This window comes from Macrobrachium rosenbergii, chromosome 21 (assembly GCF_040412425.1).
Source record: "Macrobrachium rosenbergii isolate ZJJX-2024 chromosome 21, ASM4041242v1, whole genome shotgun sequence".
NCBI lineage: Eukaryota > Metazoa > Arthropoda > Malacostraca > Decapoda > Palaemonidae > Macrobrachium > Macrobrachium rosenbergii.
The window spans coordinates 32,941,448-32,960,664 of record NC_089761.1 but is presented as its reverse complement, the minus strand read 5'-3'; the positions used below and the strand labels follow the sequence as shown (position 1 = coordinate 32,960,664).

Sequence of the window (19,217 nt, the reverse complement as noted above, 5' to 3'; positions counted from 1 at the left end):
GTTGAATTACTCCGAAGTGATGAACTCACAGACTATTGTTTTTGTTATTCTTGTGACGTATTTGAAGATATGCCTTAATTAAACGAGTTTCGTTTGTGTGTATGTGTTTGTGCTGTTTACCGACGCGTTCGCTTATCGATGTTCGTTTGTTACGGGAATGACTAATATCATAGGCCTACTGGAGTTTATTACCGGAAACTGCGTTTGGAGGTCTGTGGAATGTGCAAGGTAATGTCTGCTTAATATTGCTAGTTTAGAAGGAAACTTATTTTTACGGCTGCTGCAATATATATATAATATATATAATATATATATATATATATATATATATATATATATATATATATATAAAGTTTATGAAATATATATATAATATATATATATATATATATATATATATATAAAGTTTGTATACGCACTGAAGAGTATATATAATAATTGGTCTACGCTTATTATACTATTTGTGGGTGGATAAATCACTATTGAGTAGGGAGCAATGATAAACACCTTTAATTTTAATACACAATTTATTTGGATTAACAACAACAACATACAACAGCAACAATAATAACATTAAAGCTTTAGTGTCATTACAAGAAATGCATACATATTAACTTATCTTTTAGTTGTATATAAACTTAACAAAAGGAAATTGTATTGAAGCCTTAGATTCTCTCTCTCTCTCTCTCTCTCTCTGCATTCTTCCTGAATAGTTTTCAGATATCTCTCATTCCGTCTCTTAGTATGCACTGAACAGTCTCTCTCTCTCTCTCTCTCTCTCTCTCTCTCTCTCTAAAACATCTCAATAAATTTCCTCTAGTGAACGTAAAAGTCAGCGATTAATAAATTAACAAAACGCGTAAATAAATAACAATAAATTAGGAGATAAATTAATGTATGAATTGGCTAATGCCTTTATCAAGCCTTAGGCCTATATTGATTAATTAAACAATGGTGTTGGTATTACACGGTTCTGATAAACAAAAGTGGTATCCACGTGTTACAATTTGAAAGTCAGTCTCTCCTCCGTGTTCCAGTCCCCATAACATTGTGATTACTGATCTAATAATGCTGAAATTAGCCTAAAGACTGTAATTAGTTTGAAACAATGGCGTCACCCGGTACCACTATTCGGTGGCTCGCTTGGATGGAAGTTTTTATGGGTGGGGGTTTTGGATGGGTAGTGTGTGTATGGGTGGTGTGGGGATGTATGGGCGTGTATGGGTGGAGGAGGGATGGGGGAAGCGGCGTCAACCCTATTACAGCAAAATATGAGGACCATAAATGAAGGCTGCACTCCGGCTGTTGAGGCGGTCGCTCTCGGCTGGACCCTGGAAACAAAAGAGAAAAATAAATGAAAGGAATTGGCGGGATAAATGCAGGCTTACTTAACTTATAAGTGAACAAAGTGTAAGTGAATAAGGTTGCCAAAGGGCGCGAGGGGCTGGCAACCCCCATTCCTTGAGATTTGTAAAGAACTGGAGGGTTTATATTTATTTATTTAAATGGTGGTAGTATACTTCATTCGTGACTGAGTCGACAGTAGGGGGGACAAGTTGTACTGCTCAGCTCTCTCTCTCTCTCTCTCTCTCTCTCTCTCTCTCTCTCTCTCTCTCTCTCTCTCTCTCTATATATATATATATATATATATATATATAGCTTCATTTTAATTATACTTGTAATTACGTGACGCATACATATTAAGTAATGAAAAAGCAAGCTCGTTTATGTTATCTGATTACGCTGTATTTATAACGGTACTGAACTTTCAGTCAAACAAGCAACTATGGTTAGCAACTTGGTAATGTACCATAATTATTTATTAATTTCTTATGAAAGTTACCGATAGTATTAACTGGATGCATACTATTTTTGGCCCAAAGTATGGTATCTTACTACATTGTACCCGAGATCACAGTGAGACAAGTGAGTCTAGTTACCACAAGCAAAGTTTTAGCTTTCATTGTTTTTATTTTATATTTTACTTCGTGTTTTACATCGGTGAGTGATTTAAGTATAAGTTTTTCATCTTTTGAACATTGTTTGAAAATAAACACCAACTGAGGTGTCGAAGTCGATTAAAAAACATGATTATTGAATGAGTACGAAAACATCTGGCAACTTAACTCTTGGTCGAAGGTTGGTCTCAACGGACCCCCGGAAAATCTAGACTTTTTTTTTTTTTTTTTTTTTACGGAAGTTTTTACCCATTTCGGCGAAAACTTTTCAGGTTGGAAAGAGGTCAGATGAAGAAGCTCCTTGCTGACCCAGCATTATTTCATTCTGACCGGAAGTTCGAGAATAATGTCATGAAGTTAGAGACAACGACATTCCGTCCGGGACGATTTTTTTAAAATTTTATTTTTCGAAATTGACATTTTTTGTAAAGAAGGCTCAACAGCATTAATAGATTGTCAATAAAAAATCTGCACAGTACTTTGAAGGTACGTTTTGAAGTACCAGAGACAAAATACTCCGTGATGGATATGAAATAGGCTAAATAAGGTAAAGCAGAAAGGTGCGACAACTGAAGCCATTGGGAAAAGCTTGAGTACAGATTAGACCTACTTAGTAATTGATATATTCTGAAATACCTACTATTTTTCTTTATTCCGCTATAGCGTGTTTATAATCATGAATGTATTAAATGAGATTCCTAGTTACTTTTAATCAGGTAGCACAAATGCATATGTAGGGAATCTTTCAATATTGCAGTCTCGAATGCTTTGCTCACGATTGTAAACATTAGGCCTATGTGGTTCGGTACATTTTTTGAGAAAGCTCGAAATTGTTTGTCGATATTCACCGGTATGTTTTCTAGTATCGTAGGTTTACGAAGTTTGAATCGATCACTTAACACTAAACTGTGTTAAATCACACAATTTAAGAAAAATGGGGCATAGTTAGCCTATCATAGTAATGGTATAGGTGCTCCGTGAAGCACTGAGTTAGAGGCTTCCCCTTTCCTTTCGTTGAAGGCGTCAAAAAAAAAAAAAAAAATTGTCAAAACTGTTGAACTCTGGCCGAGTTCATGGTTTCATAAGCACAAAATTATTGTATTAAAAGATAATGAGGTTATATAACTTTGCAAATAGTTCCGGTTGTATGCGAATTCGCCATTATTACAAAGTAGGCCTAGTTCATCTAGACATAACAGTCGCGTTCCTAGGCTAACAAGGGTTGATGGAAGGATCCTTTCTAAAATGAGGTTAAAATTAAACAGAAGGTAATAAAAGAAGCTGAACAGCAAAGTGAACAGAAACAGTACAATTTTATACAGTCTAAAATGCTCTTGTGGTCACGTTAAGTCACCATGTAGGCCTAATTCAATGGCATCAATGTAGGCCCAAGGTTAATGGCATTAATGTAGGCCTTAATCATCCAGGATTATTTTTGGAGATCCCCCTCTTATCATACTCATTTTGGCCCACCTGGCTGGGCACATTTATAGGTCAGTTTTGGTTTATGTCCTAGAGCTCTTAAATTTATATGAACCTTTGCCACATAGGCCTATACACGCGTGACTATCTTATATTAAAAAAAAAAATTTAGTTTAATATCGAATTCACTTTACCCGGGAATAACTTAAACGCAAGGAGAATTACAAGTGATAAGTGCATCTGTCCCGTCCAGGATTCGAACTCTGGTCCCATGGTTTAGATACGATGACAGACAGTTGTGTTCGACAATTTGGTTGTCAAAAAATTCTGGGCGAGGCAGATGCGCTTATCACTTATAAATTCTCTTGGGTAAGTTATTCAAAGTGAAGTAAATTTGATATTGAATGATGATATATATATATATATATATATATATATATATATATATATATATATATATATATATATATATATATATATTAGTTAAGCAGATCTATTTCTGCTTGAAAATGTTGCTGGCAAGATGAAAGTGATTTTAAAAATTAGTAACATTGCATTTCATATAGATATACAGGAATCTCTAAAGGGCAATTTCTAACTTATATATATATGTCGAAAAGAGTACTTAGTAATTACTGAATTTTTTTTGTAAAAATAAAATAAACTCTTGGCTTCGTTCATTCCGTGAGACAGCAGTTGCAGGGAGGGGGACGCGTGACTGGAACAGCTGCATTTGCACGGGCGGGAACGACTACTCCGTCGTCATGGAGTCTCATATTTTTTTCCGATTAGATGGTTTAATAAACCTAGTGTATTTTGAACACCTGGAAAACTTTTATACCTGTGTATCGTATACTTTCATGATTAAAGTAATGCCAGCGTGTTACACCTTTTTCATAAGCTGTGTAGGGAGGGAAGGAAAGGCGCCGGAATTCACTCCACACCTTGACTATTGAAAGTGTACCGGTTCTCACACCCTTGTCTGTGTAGCGATTGTCATATACCAAATTGGCCTTATGCCAACACGGGCTTTTGCTTCGAGAGTATCCCATGATTGTGGAGATGGAAGAATGGGAGTTCACACTCTAAAACACTCATATTCTGCGAACGTTTTATATAAACAAACAGGCTTTGATATTATTATGGCGAAGACTCCTAACCTCGTTAAAGGCACAATAACTGTAAGGTCCTGTATTCTGAAGCCTTTGAAATGCAGTTGACATATATATAAAGTATTATATATATTGAAATGCATTTTACATATATATAACATTATTTTACATATATATAAAACATTGTTCTTAACTCTTCGTCTAAGCTTGACTTTTAAGTGACTCGCAACGTTTGTATTTAGTATTACGAATCCACCGCGAAAGAGGGAGAATGTCTGCTGGCTTCGCAAAAACTACGAACAGTATGCACGTGAAAATCAAATATATTTGCTACAAAGGACAACCTTGAAAGGATAGGTATAAAAAAGAATGTTGGCTCTCTGGAGGGCTTTGTAAAACCTAACTAACATGAACCGTCACGTACGCGTCAAGCCAAGGTATCACTCGATCACGTAGGGCCGAGTTACTACTTTCCATTTAAATGACCTTTGGTTCTCAGACTGCTTTAAAAAATCGACCGTTTTTGTCGATCGCTGGCGGGAATTCAACTACTTCAATCTCAATTGACGTCTCCATCTATCCACCTATTATGGAACTAGTCTAAAATGGCATTTATGTGAAAAGCCAGTTAAAATATGACACAGAAATAAGCACAAATAAGCAAAGAGGTTTTGCCGAAAATCTTGCAACCAAAAATGGAGCTCAACAGCTGATAACTCGTTGATTTAGCGAGAGCTGTTAAACCAGTTTTTTTGCTTCCCATATCTGCATTTTGACTGTCTTGTGTGTCTCCTGTACAGCTTTGTTCATAAAGTGTGACGTGCCTTGCATTTTGCTGATATGAAATGGCCGGCCACCGGTTAGGGCACGCCATATATGCCACAGTGCATGATACTAGGTGGAGGAGATGAGACTGTGTGGAAGACTGAGTAAAAAAATATATATATAAAAAATAATAGGAATGGTATACAGTCTCCCTAATACAGGAAAAGGAAGCAATTTATGGGTATACAGGAAATATAGACCAACATTACGGATAGCTTTTAGGTAGGGTAAGTTAAACCGGGATATAGTACTATATATGTCAGTCCAGTAAATTGAGCCAACTCGGTCGTGTTCCAACCTCTCCTATTAAGGCTGTTACTTCCACGAATCATCCTCCCCCACCAGTCTCCTTGTTCTACTTGCACAAATAGCTAAACGTTACTTCTTTATATAACTTTACTTACTTTTTATTATTAACTGGACACAATACACACCACCTTCAGTTTTTATGGGTATTTGTTACTGAAATATTCGTATGGAGCTGTGAAAAACCGTCGTCCAACATGGCCATTTAATCGTTATTCCTGGCGTGTGCTGTGCATCTTAAAAACCTTTTCATATTCATATTGATATATTTTTTGCATTTTACTTTTAAAATTACATTCTGTGCATTCACTGTAACCTTCATCCGAGCTGATTTCCCTTACGTTTTCATGCAAGCCTTTAAATACAGCTGTGTATTAGTCTAATCATTTCCGATTGTCTGCATTGTTGTTAAACTTCTTTTTGTTTTATTTTTAGCTCAGGGAAATTTAGGCTAAATTATATCATAACCAGTTTATTGATTTATTTTGCTAATTCACTTGATTCCTACGTTAATGAGAAGGGCTTACAAAGGTTTTCAAGCGCATGGTATCATTGCATAGATACAGAAAAATGGGATGATTCACGTTTATGTAGTTCTTGCTGTATAAAGTTACGTAGTTCTTAGGCTGTGCAAGTTCTTTTCCCATTAGGTTTTTTACCCCAGCAGGTTTTTCCCAGGACAAGCGGATGAATTATTGGAAAATGGAACATAGATAGTTGTATAATATGACCATGAATGGTATTATAAGACGTTCAAGTACTTGAAAAACAAGTCAAGTATGTTCAGGGTACTGCGTGGCTTGAAAAGCCGATATTCAATTGTACGTTTTCCTGTCATACATTTTACTATCTCTGAGAAGTTAGTTACAAAATGTTACGCTTTATTTATGATTTAATCATAACTGCTCATAGCATTCCTGTAGATTATACGAGACAAAATTGTTACTGTATTTAGTGCTGATGTTTATGAGTCTAAGAAACTATTAAAGACAATTTTATTATCACTTCTTAAATAGACTTATTCCGTTAAAATGATCAATCACGCCTCTCTCTTCAAAAAACACGGGAACTTTAATAATTTAACGTACTTTATAGATAGAACAGAAACTAATTGTGATGATATATTGCAAAGAAAACCTGAGCTAACGTCAAAATAGACCGCGCCACAGAGCGGTCTTCTAGATTGCAAGAGCAGCTTCAGTAGTTATTGAGTAACCGTCAATAGACGTCCTATAATGCCAATAACTAGGCCTATCAGCCTAACGTTGGAAACGGTTCTTGATAAGGACATATATGACGATGAAGGAGGCCATTCGGTAATATAATATTATTACGTAGACTAATGGGATTTTCACAAGGAGTTTTTCGATTTTATGTTCGTAAGAGAATATTGTTACTGTGTACAGAGATAGGGAATAGACGCTTGTCATTAATACAGTCGAATAATCCTAGTCTCATGCAATTTTATTTATTTATTTATTTGTTTTTTTATATTTCACACTACTTCTTTCCTCTTTTAGAGGCTAAGGAATGTATTACCATTCCGTAGCTCACGAAGTATTATAGGACGAGTTTGCTAGGCCTATACCTTTCTCCACTCCGTCTACAACCCACTACAATAGGCTACGTACTAGGTTTTTTGCACCGTCCCTTCGGCTCCTAGCTGCACCCACTTTTTAGCCTTTTATTTATATCCTTTCCTGCTTTCTCTCTTCCATTTTGCTGTCCAACCACTCCATCTCACTCGTTTTTACTCTCTCAAGCTCTGAATGGTTGAAAGTGCCCCAGTGATAAGCTTCATAGGCAAAAGTTTCATAAATCAAATAAAAAACACTTAATTAGCGAACGCTTAGCCGCCTCCTCCAACCCTGCTGTGGGAGAGAGGTCATGAAAAGTCATGACAGGTCACGACAGGTCATGACCCACCTTTATGACGTCCGCATGGCTGAAAATTAGTGAACACTTAGTTTTCCTCTCCAATCCCGCTGTGGAGAGAGGTCATGAAAAGTCATGACAGGTCATGAAAGGTCAGAACAGGTCATGAAGGGCCATGAAAAGTCATAAAAGGACACGAAAGGCCATGCCAGGTCACGACAGGTCATAACAGGCCACGAAAGGTCACGACAGGTCATGATAGGTCACGAAAGGTCATGCAAGGTCACGACCCACCTTAGTGACGTCCGCCAGGACAGCGTGGGCTGCTCGGCACCTGTTGCCCAATGACCTGGTCAACAGTTCACCCGCTACGACCAGTTCGGCGTCGAGTGCAGTGACGAGTCGGTCCATCGACGAGAGCTGGAAGGAAAAATGAAAATGAATATTTAAAAATTAATACATAAATAATCTATTTTTTTTATTAATTTTTTCCAGTTGATACATATTATATAAGAGTTTCAGAAGTGATTTATCTTTTAATAATAATAATAATAATAATAATAATAATAATAATAGTAATAATAATAATAATAATAATAATAATAATAATAATAATGATAATAATAATAATATACTCTAGGTCTAAGTTCATTATCAAACCATAAATGAACAGTGTTAACCTTCGTAAAAACGAATATAAAGTTTAGTACATTATTCCCCTTTGGGAAACTTTCTTGTACAAACAGATGGTTTTTTTTTATATCAGAACAAGACGAAAGACTGATAACATTTTTTTGGAAAGTTCAAAAGTACCCAGTTGGGGAAAGATTTCTACTTCAAGAAAAATTCAGCTATGTTATCTTGAGAAAACGGACGTGTATGGGAGACTTCCTCTGAGAGAGAGAGTTTTTTTTCAGGTTTTAAAAATATACTTTACTGGCAGAACACGGCAGTAGTTTTTCTTTGCCGTATCCAAAAAAATATCGAAATTTCTGCTTAGTTTATATAATGTATATATATATATATATATATATATATATATATATATATATATATATATATATATATATATATATATAAATACCGTTTATTGACTTACCCATATATTTATTGACAATTGACTCCTCGCCCTGTTTATCACACGCATTGGCATCGTATTCTGCAGAACATTAGTTTGCAGAGTAAAACTCCTAGTGTTTTAATAATAATAATAATAATAATAATAATAATAATAATAATAATAATAATAATATGTCATCAACATTTGAGGAGTTTCTGATCATCTCCTTTCAGTCGATTTAAAGATAGTCGAAGTTAGACAGATGACGTAATAATCAAATTGAAAAACAATATTTCCTCGTTTTGCTGACACGAAGTCTTCTCCATTAAAACTGTTGCCAAGTCATTATTTCTCCGTTTCCAGCCGGAACTGCCACTGTTGCCAACTCCATCTAATGAAAATTCACTCTCTCTCTCTCTCTCTCTCTCTCTCTCTCTCTCTCTCTCTCTCTCTCTCTCTTTATATTCCTGTTTCTCTGTCGTCTTACACTATTATTTTTTCGTTTTATATAATTTCCTCTCTCTCTCTCTCTCTCTCTCTCTCTCTCTCTCTTTATATCCGTTTCTGTCTTCTTTTCTCATTTTTTCTCTTTTATTTTCTCTTTTATATTTCTCTCTCTCTCTCTCTCTCTGTCTTCACACACTTTTCTCTCTCTCTCTCTCTCTCTCTCTCTCTCTCTCTCTCTCTCTGTCTTTTGTGGGTTTGAACAAGACATGTTAAGGTCCCTATTTTTTTTTTTTTTTAGCGACCGCTATCCAAACTGAACAGCGGCAAATCATTTGCATAGTCAAAACAGACACCGGATTCGTTACGTCTGTGTCGTCGACTTGTAGATGAGATAAGACGGTTTTTGTTCGCTAACTGTGACTGTTTTCTGTCCCGGTTGACAAAACAATGAACGTGTCCCTCTGTTGGTTTTAATAACGAGCAAAGCACAGAGCTTAGATGCCGTTTGTATAACATTTTTTAAACCAAAGCCAAACGTCACTTATTACAATATGAGGTTGCGTCTACACTGTAGTAATACATGTCACAAACACATGCCGGCAACTTGTCGCAAACACATCGCAGACATGTTGAATACAGGTTGATGACTTGTTGCAAACATAACACAGACATGTTGGATACAAGTTGGTGACTTGTTGGTAGTTTAACCGGTGTTTCATACGATTACCCAGGTGCGTCTACACTGCAGCACGCCAGGCAGGCGTATGTTGCCAACTTGTCGCAAACACATCACAGAAATGTTGGATACAAGTTGATGACTTTACTGGTTGTTCTAACCGGCGCTTCATACGATTATCCAGCATTTGGGAAAGGCGCTTGCTCTCTTCAATCTTTCTTCAATCTTGCTGTTCAGCCACTCAAACACCCTCATATAACTGTCTTGAGCACAGTGATTGGATTTACGGTGCATGAAGTTATTAAATTGCATTTACAAGGCAGAGTCATTGTCATACTTTTATGTTGATCTAATCTCGTCATATTTGGCAACCAGTCTGCCAGAGGTACACATTATAATGCTCTCTCTCTCTCTCTCTCTCTCTCTCAGTAATATATTAATAACCACACATTCTTGAGTCCTCCGTGTAAATAGTGAATACTTTTGCAAGCTCTCTCTCTCTCTCTCTCTCTCTCTCTCTCTCTCTCTCTCTCTCTCTCTCTCTTGGGGGCAAGTTCATCTGGCAAAGACTTGTTTGCGCAAGTTAACAGGTCAAATATGATCGGCTGGGTTTCTGATAAATCTTTTATTCCTTCGAGGTTAGAAAAAAGAAAAAAAATACAAAAATACATTTTATGCCTTTTTTAGAGTCAGGTTTTTTCAGTGGATAAAAAAAAGTTTTCCTCAAGGCCAAGCTTGTTTCATCGTTCAGATCATAGGAAGTTTGTTTCTTTCTTTTTATTTAAATGAACGAACTAATTTATTGTCAGGTTTGGGAAGACTGAAACTACCCATTGTTTTCTAAGTAAAAATAGTCAATTTTTTGTATTGATTTATTTATTTAATGAGCCAGCAAATTTATTGTCAGGTTTGGGAAGACTGAAACTGCATATTGTTTTCTCACTGAAAATAGTCCAATTTGTTAATTTTTTTTTTACGGTAAATATTTAGAATTCGACCCGAGAAAAAAAAAATAGTACCTTAACAGTTGCAGACAGTAAAACGGAAGAAATTCCACAATCTGTTTAGATATAAAATGTTTAGGCTTAAAATACCGAAAGCTATTTGAGCAACTGCAAATCTGGTCGAAGCTCCATTGAAGACAGCTTGTTCTTTTCTTATATTCCTCACTCAATGAGCTGAGGTTCTAAAAGTTCAAATGATCGCTTGTGTGAAGTCTCTCTCTCTCTCTCTCTCTCTCTCTCAATGATAATGATAGTGATGACCAGATACTCTCGAATCCTTCGTGTAAATAATGAATACCTTTGCAAGAGCGTTCTCTCTCTCTCTCTCTCTCTCTCTCTCTCTCTCTCTCTCTCTCTCTCTCTCTCTCTCCGTAACATCAGTAGCAAGAAAACGAGTTTAAATTGATAGTCGTGGAAACTCCAAATTGGCAACAGCGAAAAAAATCTTGTCACTTATTTGTAAAGTTCTCCAGTTTTCCGATTTGTCAGTAATACCAACGATTGGATGGATTTAACAGAGAATGGAATATCTCCAGGTTATGCATTTAGATCAGGTGATGCTCATTTGTTTTTTTGTGTTGTTCGAAGCGCGGTCTAGATAATGTTGTAAAGAGTGCATATGCATGCGTATATATATATATGTACGTATATATATATGCATGTATATATATATATGTATATATATATAAATATGTACTGCATATATAGTGTATATATATGTGTATATATATACGTATCATCTTCTTCTTTTAACGTGCTTTTCCCCATCTTTATGGGGTAAGCACGACGCCTTCTTTTTGAAGGACTTTCATTTGGCTTTGGGGTAGACATTGTAGTCTCGATCGGCTGCCCTGCCTGTCATTGCTCAGACCCCGGTGGCGTATGTACATGTACTGTACCAGTCACCAGCGCCCGTTCTCCCAGCAGCGAGGAGTTGTTGCGTGGTTAGGCCGACAGTCGAGACGCGGGAGGTGTCTGTTATGTTTTTAGATGTTGGAGTGAATTTGTTTGTGTGTGTATTAGTCTGTAACACCCATTTGCTTTTAAAGCAAACCTATCCGTTGATTACATACATAATCCAGGGGTGTCTACACGGATAGCAAAGTGTCTTCCTCTTTGACCGGTCGGCTGTGGATTTGAGCCCGCGTCACAGACCTCTAAGAAGTCCGACGAGGCTGCTGCTCTATCTGACTTGGCCATCGAGGTTCTATACATATATATATATATATATATATATATATATATATATATATATATATATATATATATATATATATATATATATATATATATATATATAAATTTCTTGCCCACATTAGAACCGAACCCTGTTCTTTCAAATGAGAGGCCAGGCGTTAGCAACTGATTAACAAAGGTCACAAAAGAATTTGGAACCTAAGTACTCATGCACATAATAATAATAATAATAATAATAATAATAATAATAATAATAATAATAATAATAATAAAAAATCCAGACTTAGGCCACTCACCGCACTGACCACATACTGCCGTATCATCTTGAGCCTGGCAAGGCCGTTCGCCTGGCGCACCATTTGGTCGCAGACGGCGTCGCTGCAGAAGTCGATGGTGGTGAAATGGCGGCCCTCCCTCGTCGGCGTGTCCTGCAGGATTCCCAAGTCCGGGATTAGGATATCGGGCTTCGCAGCTGGGTTGCCCTGAGCTAGGGGGAGGGGGAGGAGTAGGAGGAGGGGGAGGAGGAGGCAGGGGAGGGAGACGGGGATTAGTGACGTAGGAGGATTTCTTCTCCACATTTTCTGTTGGGATTGGAAAGAGGATTTTTTTGTTTAGGATTATATGGATTTTTTTTTATATATATGATGGTTTAGTAATATGCTTGGTCCTTATTGTATGTTATTTATGCACGTAAATACATAGACATTAACACGCACATTAGCATTCATACACATTCACACACACATATACTGTGTATATATATGTATATTATACTGTATATCTAAGATTAATATTTGTAAATCTATAAAATTAATGTCTGTATAAGTAACAAAAATGCAAATATAAATAATATATATATATATATACACATATATATATATATATATATATATATATATATATATATATATATATATATATATATATATATATATATATATATATATATATATATATATTTCAACTTCAAGCCGTTTCAGAGCTAGACAAGACATTGGTAACTGCCAAATTCATACTTTTAACTCCAAAATCTTGAACGAAGTTTCTTTTTTACGTATTTATTTATTTTTTTTATTATTTATTTTTTTAGAATTCTCCACCAACATCATCAGCCTCTTCTTGCTTAAAAGGTTTGAGTCCAGCCATAAAAATCAGCTTAGGAATTCCATTGAGCATACAGAGGACCTGTTTATCTGGACCTTCAAACCTGGTGAGTTGTTATCATGCTTAGTGCTCTCTCTCTCTCTCTCTTCTCTCTCTCTCTCTCTCTCTCTCTCTCTCTCTCTCTCATATCACTGCACCTCACGCGGTGCACTGTAGGCATTATTTAAGGAACTTTACAGCGTCCCTTCGGCCCCTAGCAGCAGTTGTTTACGAATATGAGAGAGAGAGAGAGAGAGAGAGAGAGAGAGAGAGAGAGAGAGAGAGAGAGAGGAGAGAGAGAGGAGAGAGAGGTTTCTGACGATCATCTAAGCTGATTATTTATCACAATTTATAAACTGCAGTTGTTTACGAATATGAGAGAGAGAGAGAGAGAGAGAGAGAGAGAGAGAGAGAGAGAGGTGGGTATTTGACTATCACACAATTATAAAACTGTTGTATCATAATTTGTTTGACTAACCTATTGCAGTTGCGTAAAAGAGAGAGAGAGAGAGAGAGAGAGAGAGAGAGAGAGAGAGAGAGAGAGAGAGAGAGAGAGAGAGAGAGAGAGAGCTCTGACGATCACCCAAACTAATCAGCCGTAATGGAAGGTCATCCATTCGACCAGGAAATGGCAAAGGGGAAAAAAAATAACTTAAGAAAAAAAAATTAAATGAATTGTTTGAAACTGTGTCCTCCTTTCGCAAAAAAGAGAGAGAGAAAAAAAGATAGAAAAATAAGATTAGACGAGAGACGAATGTAAAGAAGAGAATTAACCTGAGTTGACCCGATTACTCTGCATTGTGTCCAATGGAGCGTTTTATTTCCCCTGGAGGAGGAAGTGGGAGGGAATTTGAAAATAGTATTTTTTAACAGATAGATAATGGAATTAATTTGGTGTTTTTTTTTCGTGGGGGTCTGAAGAAATTGGGTGACGCCGTGACTGCATTTTTGTACTGTTATACGTATATTTTTATCTACACAGACATATATATACTATATATATATATATATATATATGATATATATATATGTATATATATATATATATATATATATATATATATATATATATATATTATATAAATCTTCATTTTTCGTATCGAACGCAAATTATATATTAACTGACAGTTCAGTTTTTTTAATATGTATCGATAACGAGATGAATTGATAAATGAACGAGAGATGGAGATTGAATTTAAATATATTTTTTTTTTGTATCGATGCAGTATTAAATCGAGATTACATTCCGGGAAAATGGTTTAATTGTTTGTACAATTTTATGTTAATTGTGCTCTTTATTTAAAAGAACAACATGCAACAAGTAATGCACCTTTAGTTAAGAGAGAGAGAGAGAGAGAGAGAGAGAGAGAGAGAGAGAGAGAGAGAGAGAGAGAGAGGATTTCTGCCTCTGCAAAGACCTGGTAAAATACAGAAACAGCATTTGTACGAATCTCTCTCACGCTTACGTAATGGATAAAAGCGCAGCCATTGAAAAGGATACAAAAAAGATAAAAAAAACCCAAACTAGTTTTGTATGCAACATTCTTATCAGCTTAGAACTGTGCGCTAACTTTAGACACGTCTGGCCGGCGTGTGTCACCAGCACAGACAGTCGTAGGCGTAGGTACGAACAGACTAGACTAGAGTAGGAAGTGAGACAAAACAGACACACAGGAGACAGAAGCAGATTTTGAAGCTCTTAAAAAGACTGAACTTGCAAAATGGTACTACGTTTCTTCCTTAAATGAAAATGACAGGCTAAAGAATTGGCTTAAGTCTAGTACCATACCGAACTTACAGTGATTAAAAAAGAGGTGGCGAGACTAATAAAATCACAAGAAAGACGGGGGCAGAGTTTTGGAGCTCTGAAAAAAGATCGAACTATAAATGGTACTGCATTTTTATCATGAATGCTAAAATGAGGCACGAAAAACACGAGCATAGTACTAGGATGATACATGCACATGTGAATGGTACTATATTTCTGTCATAAAAGCAAAAAGAGACGTGGAAAAATTGCGTTTAGGCCTAGTACCAAATTGGTACGTAAGAAGGTTATAATTTAGGAAGAGGGTGTTAGCCTTCTCTCTCTCTCTCTCTCTCTCTCTCTCTCTCTCACATACACGCACACACACACACACGCGCGCGCAGAAAACTGATTTGGAAACTGTCCCCAACATTACTCGGTTAAATGAGAGAAAAAAACGCATCTATACATTATATATATGTATGTATGTATGTATGTATGTATGTATGTATGTATGTATGTATGTGTATATGTGCGCGTTTGTGTGTTATTGTGAACACCACTGGCTGGCTGTACTTTCTACTAGATTATGCGTCTACCAGTCAATACGCCCAGGTCATAATTTTTAGTAATATCACGTATAAGGACCCAGACGGCAACACAGCTGTGATAAAGGAATGTTTTCGTTTCCTTTTTACGGAAAACATTTCCGATTTACAGAAAAACATTCCTATTTTTTTGTTGCTGAAAATGACGTAACTTATCATGACTGAACATCACCGTATGTCTCCTTTATCCCAGAAATTTTACTTGAAAATTAAAATTACGAAATCGCCCATAACTGATGCGTTGCTAGGCCTAGTGTTGAGAGCTAAAATCAGTGGGAACACCTACCAAGAATTAGTTTGGCAATTGCCAACGTTAACAAAAGGAACGAGAATGGCTGGTATCTTTCGTATTTCATGAGTGAATTCACTCCTCGGACAATGGACTGATCGTATCGGGCGATAAATTTCATGACTCGCGCCATCGTGAATGAGGAAATGAACTGTTTACTGCTCCGGTTCACTAACTTGAGCCTTTTGTAACTTTATGTGGGGGGCAATGAGTATGCAAGACCCGTTGCATTTGTCACCATTACGAGAGAGAGAGAGAGAGAGAGAGAGAGAGAGAGAGAGAGAGAAATAATGGAGTGCAAGATCTAACCGTCTTCTCTCCGAGGCAATCTTCATATTGCCATAGAGTAAAAAGATGAGTATATATATATATATATATATATATATATATATATATATATATATATATATATATATATATATATATATATATGTATAATAATAGAGAGAGAGAGAGAGAGAGAGAGAGAGAGAGAGAGAGAGAGAGAGAGAGAGAGAGAGAGCGTTTTCATGACAAGAAAACATGAAAATGTGAAGATAGATCCAAAAAATTAATTTCATATGAATTCAAGATTCCTACGAGATATTCATAATCCACTCATATACCTACGGAGAAGTATTGGACGGAAATTCTTTCTTCTTCTTAGGAATACTTTGCGAGTTTTTACAGCCTTAGGTTGAATTACAGGAATACTTTGAATAAGTCTAAAACTCTGTAATCTCTTATAGCTCCAGAGAGGTTGAGGAGCATAAAGGAGTTTTGTAATGGAGGGGAACTACGCTGACTTTTGTTCATAACTTTCTAGATAAAGTTCCGCAATTTGCCGACTTTCAGTTCCTTATATTGAATTCACTCTTTTAAGTTGTTCGTTTATATGTGTTTATAAGTTTTAATTCTTTGGGAACCTTGGAAGACTTTAGGCAGCGCTGGATATTATGTCTATTACGTAGACATATGAAGTGATATCTTTAGCTAAACCAGTACAGTTTGGCGTCTATCGTGAACCTATTGTTAGGTCTAGACTTACTTCCGCACAAGATTGGCTTTAAGTACAACAAGAGGGTGATGGATACAATTTTTAATATCCTGGAAAACTTGGAAAACTTTAGACAATGCCGGCCATAATGTTTATTTACGTAGACGTATGCTGTAATATCTTTAGCCAAACCAGTACAGTTTGGCGTCTTTCGTGAACCAGATGTTAGGCCTACACTTCTACACAACATTGCCTTTAAGTACAATAAGAGGGTGATATATAAGTTTTAATATCCTGGAAAACTTGGAAAACTTTAGGCAACGCCGGCCATATTATCTGTTTACGTAGATGTATGTAGTAATATCCGATACATTCTGGCGTCTTTTGTGAACCTGTTGTTAGGCCTAGGCCTACTTCTACGCAGCATTGTCTTTTTATTCCATAAGCTGGTGATAGGACATACACATTCTCGTATCTGGGGACGTGTAGGAAATAAAAATGTTTAGACTCGAGTCCTGTACAGACTTTTGCTGCGGTTGAAACAGTATTTTCAGGTCAGTGTTTGAACCTGTTGTTGGCCGTAGACCTAGTTCTACTTCTATACAACGCTGCCGTTTCGTGCCATAAAAGTCTCTCTCTCTCTCTCTCTCTCTCTCTCTCTCTCTCTCTAGAATACTTAATCTTACGTTAGCTTTATGGGGACAAACCTCAACTCAGTAAGTTGATGTTTTAACGTATGAAAGACCAGACATTCTCTCTCTCTCTCTCTCTCTCTCTCTCTCTCTCTCTCTCTCTCTCTCTCTCTCTCTCTCTCTCCATAATACTTAATCTTACTTTAACTTTATGGTGACAAATACCACCCAGACTTCTTGGGCCAGTTTTCAATCTCAGTCGATAAGAATGTTGCATATAAGGTTCGACATGACATTTGCATTGTTAAGACATTAGATTTTTAAACTTGTTTTTATTTATCTTTCTTTTATGTTTTTTTATGTTTATGCTTGTTTTTTTCAAGCGTTTTTTTCTTTTGTTTTGTGGCAATGAATGAGCTCGTTTGGCAGCTACAGTTAACTGGATACTTACATAATACTTAAAGATTCGCGAGTGATTTATGTGTTTATGAAGTAATTCCTGTCTGTTATTTATATAACAAGTAATTAATCTATTTATATTAATACACTTAATTATGTAAGTGTAATTTATTTATTGATATATATACGTACATTTAATTATACATACTTGCTTTTATGCACGCACTCTTCACTCTACATTTAAAATGCAGTTGATTCTCAAGTTTCAATGTTTTGAATGTACTTTTTACCAGTTTTAATCCTTTGTCACATTCGTATATATAATCTCTGGTTCCCCAGTTTCATTTCTGTTTATCCTAGTTTCATCGCCAGTTTTCCTCAAGTTTCACTCCCAGTGCCAGTCTGGTTTAATTCCAGTTTCACCTCCAGTACCAATCTGGTTTCACTCCAGTGTCTCTCACAGTGCCAGTTTGGTTTCGCCCCATTTCACCCCAGCTTCACTCTAGTTTTACTCCCCAGTGTCAGTCTGGTTTCACTCCAGTTTTATACCAGTTTCACCCTCAGTGCCAGTCTGGTTTCACTCCAGTTTCACCCCAGTTTTGCTCCAGTTTCACACCCAGTTTCACTCCAGTTTCACCCCCAGTTTACCCCAGTTTCACTCCCAGTGTCAGTCTGGTTTCATTTCTGTTTCACTCCAGTTTCACTCCCCAAGTGCCAATCTAGTTTCACTCCAGTTTCACCAACCCCCAGTTTCGTTCCAGTTTCACTCCAGTTTACCCCAGTTTCACTCCAGTTTACCCCAGTTTCACTCCCAATGTCAATCTGGTTTCACTTCTGTTTCACTCCAGTTTCACTTCCAGTGCTAATCTGGTTTCATTCCAGTTTCACTCCCCTTTGCCAGTCTGGTTTCACCCCATTTTCACTCCCCAGTGCCAGTATGGGTTTACTCCCATTTCACCCCAGTTTTTTTTTTACTCCAGTTTCACTTCCAGTGCCAATCTAGTTTCACTCAAGTTTCATCTTCTGTGCCAGACTCCTTTCCACCCCAATTACGTCTTCAGTACCTAAGTAATTTCATCGCCAATTTCATCTCTCATTTCATTCCAATTCCAACTTTTCCCAGCATCATATCAGTTACGTCATTCCAGAGAAGGACCTTGATGGAATTTTAGTAGTTTATTCCAGGGGAATTCCAGGCTTATAATAACACAGACTCCATAGTGGCTTTCTGCTCGACTTAGTGGCCTTCTGCTTGACTTTGTGGTCTTTCTGCTCGACTTAGTGGCCTTCTGCTCGACTTTGTGGTCTTCCTGCTCGACTTAGTGGCCATCTGTTCGACTTAGTGGCCATCTGCTCGACTTAGTGGCCATCTGCTCGACTTGTTGGCTGCCGTCCTCGACTTAGTGGCCCTCTGATCGACATAGTAGCATCTGCTCGACATAGTGGGTCTCTGTTCGACTTACTGGCCCCCAGTTCGACTTAGTGGCCATCTGCTCGACTTGTTGGCCGCCTTCCTCGACTTAGTTGCCCTCTGTTCGACT

At 36.9% G+C, this 19,217-nt stretch overlaps 1 protein-coding gene across 3 annotated transcripts in view; it reads right to left on the bottom strand.

The window, feature by feature from the left end:
* Positions 1-508: 508 nt before the first annotated feature.
* Positions 509-19,217, bottom strand: part of LOC136849867 (uncharacterized) — a 103,794-nt gene continuing 85,085 nt past the window's right edge. For 2 of the 3 annotated variants that reach the window (XM_067123358.1, XM_067123359.1), the window contains 3 exons: positions 12,179-12,463; positions 7,793-7,918; positions 509-1,331 (listed from right to left, as the gene is read on the bottom strand). In XM_067123358.1, the coding sequence (XP_066979459.1) occupies positions 1,260-1,331; positions 7,793-7,918; positions 12,179-12,460 (480 nt within the window). In that variant the 5' untranslated portion in view covers positions 12,461-12,463 and the 3' untranslated portion in view covers positions 509-1,259. The remainder of the gene's footprint in view (positions 1,332-7,792; positions 7,919-12,178; positions 12,464-19,217) is intronic. The other variant, XM_067123360.1, reaches the window with a different exon arrangement.